General features: G+C 48.4%; 2 protein-coding genes across 7 annotated transcripts in view; one reads left to right on the top strand and one right to left on the bottom strand.

Annotated features, from left to right (window-relative positions):
* Positions 1-1525, bottom strand: part of LOC113209497 (protein fem-1 homolog CG6966) — a 19372-nt gene extending 17847 nt beyond the window's left edge. Inside the window, exon 1 of the mRNA XM_026427041.2 lies at positions 1348-1525. Within this exon, the coding sequence (XP_026282826.1) occupies positions 1348-1407 (60 nt within the window). The 5' untranslated portion in view covers positions 1408-1525. The remainder of the gene's footprint in view (positions 1-1347) is intronic.
* A 173-nt stretch (positions 1526-1698) lies between these two features.
* The window catches only part of LOC113209438 (protein groucho), a 37020-nt gene continuing 35124 nt past the window's right edge, over positions 1699-3594 (top strand). For 5 of the 6 annotated variants that reach the window (XM_026426950.2, XM_026426949.2, XM_026426946.2 and 2 more), the window contains exon 1: positions 1699-2310. In XM_026426950.2, the coding sequence (XP_026282735.1) occupies positions 2275-2310 (36 nt within the window). In that variant the 5' untranslated portion in view covers positions 1699-2274. The remainder of the gene's footprint in view (positions 2311-3594) is intronic. The other variant, XM_026426951.2, reaches the window with a different exon arrangement.

Genomic DNA, 3594 nt, shown 5'->3' with positions numbered 1-3594 from the left:
CGGGGGCGGGGTGAGGGCGGGTGAGAGGCCGTCAGGTGCATTCCGGGAACGTGACAGGTACGGTACAACCACCCCGGCCACAATAGGCCGGGCCGGAGGGGGACCAGCCAGGGGCCAGAGAGACGCTTCCAGAGCCAAGAGCCCGAGCAGCGCCGCCGCTGGCCTGCGGCCTGGCCGCGCGGCGCGGAGGGGGTCAAAGACCGGCCTTGACGAGTTCTCGCACTCCACGTCCTTATGGGTGGTGAGACGGGACGGACACTGGACCCGCAGCCTCGCGCCGCCGCCCAACCCTTTGCGTGCCCCACCCCGCCCCACCCTGGCACCACGCCTGCAGCATGCTCGCTGCCCATGCTCAGGGTAATTACCCCGGCGACCAACGCACAACATCACAAATTGGTCGGCAACACATGAGAAAAAACAAAAAGGAGGAGGTACGAAATCAACCATAAAAATGACAAGCATGTCAGATAGCAAATACAATGCATGGCAAGCGTACCACCAAGAAGTCACACTCAGCCATGAGTCACCAAGTCATGTTTGAATTGCAAAATGTGGGTCACTTGTTTTGAACCCCGTCTTCAGCATACGACATAGACTATTTAGTAGTTTTACTGTATGCTCTAATCTGTGAGTGTCACGCCACATTCTGAGATTAAAAACTGCAGAAACTGTTTTAAGAGGTGCATATGTCAAAAATACACTAAAAATAGTTTTGATTAGACAAGCTCCTCAAAGCAGGCTTTAAATTTTAGAAATCAACAGGTGAAATTTTAATTCAAGTGTGAATAACACAATAGTTACGCTATCAATGTCCTGAAATAAATAGATAATACATTCCAAAGACTTTCAACTGATGCTCTCAATAATATACCTTCCACTCACACACTATCATCACAAAAGAAAATAGGATCAAGCTTCTCCTTCACATAATTGAAGATTACTTGAGTGACAAAATGTGACATTCCACGAAAGTTTAAACAGACAACAGTGACAATTTTTCAATGAGACAGGTTGAGGTGACACTCTAATTACAAGAACTAGTTGCACATAAACAACAATCCTAACTTTCCACTAGCTAACCTTACTTCACACGGGCATCACATTCCAGGGTGGGCATAAAGGATGTCCATATCCCAAACATAGCAGACGACAGTCTGCTTTTTCGCCAGGAAACGCTGTCAAGAGGTGTCTACGTTGCCCTGGGCCAATCCATACCAAAAGGACTTCATTTCCTGAATAGACAGTTCCAGCTAACCTTCACTGGGGGAAAGACACAATGGTGGCGCTCCTTCCAGAGCCTACTTTCTTTCCTGCTGCTCCAGGATCAGGAGAGAAAACTGCTCTCACCTTCAGACGTCGTAGATTGCCGTCCCTCGCGGCGTAAAACACGACGAATTTGATATCCATTTTTGCATAATTGTCACACTAACAGCATCGGAGGATCACACAACGTAGTTCAGCTCCGCACAGCTCTCTTCTCAGCAGCTGTGACGGAACAACTAACGATTATTGTACTGACAACAACACGGAGACACAAGCTCGGCTGCTCGGCTCGAGCCTGCACTTCGGGCCCTCACTTCGGCGGCGAGCCGAACGCGGCGCCGACGTAGTTCGTGCTCGCGCCGCGAGAGGCCGCCTGCAGGCAGGCACGCGACCTGAGCTTTCGGGGCCGGGGCGCAACTTCGGGTCTCACTCGGTTCGGTGCGTTCGGTCTCGGGCGACTCGTGGATCGGCCAACACCTTGCCCCACCACAAGCCGAGTGGCGAGCTGCTTGACTTGATGGGAATCTGTCATTTTCGTAAAACGGCGAGAGGGACGAACCAGCATTTCGGGGAAGGAAGCGATCAGGTTTAAAATAGTGACGACCTATTTCTGATTTGTCCCTGGGGCATAATGCGTCAGACCGAGCACATTTCTGACGCCGAGTGTTTCGGGACAATGGACGGTTCGCGCTGCCGCCGCCGATGCTGCTGCTAGTGCCGAAAGGTGGCGTTTTCGTGAAATCCGAATCTGATACGGTTTACGATTGGAACGAGTCGGCCGCGAGCGAGGAAGCGTACGGACTTGGACGTGTGATGATTGTTGTGGTGAATCATGAAACAGTGTTGTGAAAATACCAGGGCCATGAAGACAGTGCCATGAAGCGTCCCCAACTTGGATAAGGAGAAAAGATCGTCTGTTGTGTGTGTGTGCGAGCACGAAGGAAAAATTATCTTGTGACGGAATAGCGAAACATGTGTAGTTGATGATATAGTCCATTTGTGACATTCAAGATGTATCCTGCACCCGCTAGGCACCCGACTGCGGCGGTAAGTATAATTATAACCTAAAAATGTAGCCGTTCTAGTGTAAAAGAAGCCCGGAAATAAGACCGTGTGGGAGTGTTGGTCTGGCCACCCTTAATGTATGTATTTGTTGCCACCAATAATTTTCCTGGGCAGCGCGTGAATTCCCGCGCCTTGGGCGTCTGTTCTCGATCTGCCACAGAGGATTTTCCTTTGGGCTTAGATCTCGAGGCCTTTGGCCCAACCGCAGCTATGGGATTTGCAATAAACGTTTAGAAGTTACGGAAATAAGCTCATAGCATTTATTTTACTTGAACTCCTGCGTAGGTACTGAATAATCGGATTCGCTAGTGGCTTTATCATGGTACTTCCTAACCTATCTTTTCCTTGTTTATTGGTATTGAAGCTACTCTAAGATCCAAGTATTAGCTGTGTAGATCTAAACAACATCAGCCTGTTCCTAATCTTATGATATTTTAGAAACCATCAACATTTCTATATTGTGGATCAGGAAACTCCTTGCTGCAGTATGCTACATCTTTGTGACTCCGTTTTGTTCACAATAAACTCAAAGGGAATACGAAATAGGTTTTGCCTCAGCAATAATTTTGACTTACTATAAAATGTAGAAATTAATACTCATTACTTTCTAAAGCTAAAAAAAACCAAGCTCTTTGAACTTTCATTTTGGGCCGGGTTAACAACAACCTGAACACCACCGTGTACTCAGCAAAGTATTCAAATATGCTGTAATGGTGTGATGTATGTGGCATTATTGCCTTAACCCATACTTAAGTAATTATCACAAGTTCTATTAAAATTGATTTTGCATTATATTTTAGTTGTGGGTGGAATTGTGTAAACTATTGATGTACGGTATTATTTCAAACTGTTAGATGATTCTGTGCGGCTGTGCTTTTCTTCTATTGTCCGCTACTATTTTCTAGAAGATTGCTCTCTGAGTCCGGGTGCTTAAGCACATGAATGGGAATGATGCATTTAAGTTGTTTTGTTTTTTTATTGTCATCTCTGAGGCGTGAGTGAATACGACGGGGTAGGCGATCGGAATTATTCCTTTTTCCCCGGGACGCCCCGCACCAGGTGGCCATCACCCTCCCTCCTCCTGTCCCGCTCGTCTGTAGGCCCGGCACGACCGAGGAGGAAAGGAGGAAGAAAATGTTGATTGGTCCGGCGGAGGCGCGGCGCGGCGCGAGGAGCGAAGGGCCGTACCGCGAGAAACAAGCCGAGGCGAGAGGCGAGCGGGCACCCTAAAGCCCTAAAAGGGTGAGCATGACTGCCGGGGCGGGG

Source organism: Frankliniella occidentalis, unplaced genomic scaffold (genome assembly GCF_000697945.3).
Source record: "Frankliniella occidentalis isolate FOCC.00 unplaced genomic scaffold, Focc_3.1 Scaffold22, whole genome shotgun sequence".
Classification (NCBI taxonomy): Eukaryota; Metazoa; Arthropoda; class Insecta; order Thysanoptera; family Thripidae; genus Frankliniella; species Frankliniella occidentalis.
This window is presented reverse-complemented; position numbering and strand designations above follow the sequence as displayed.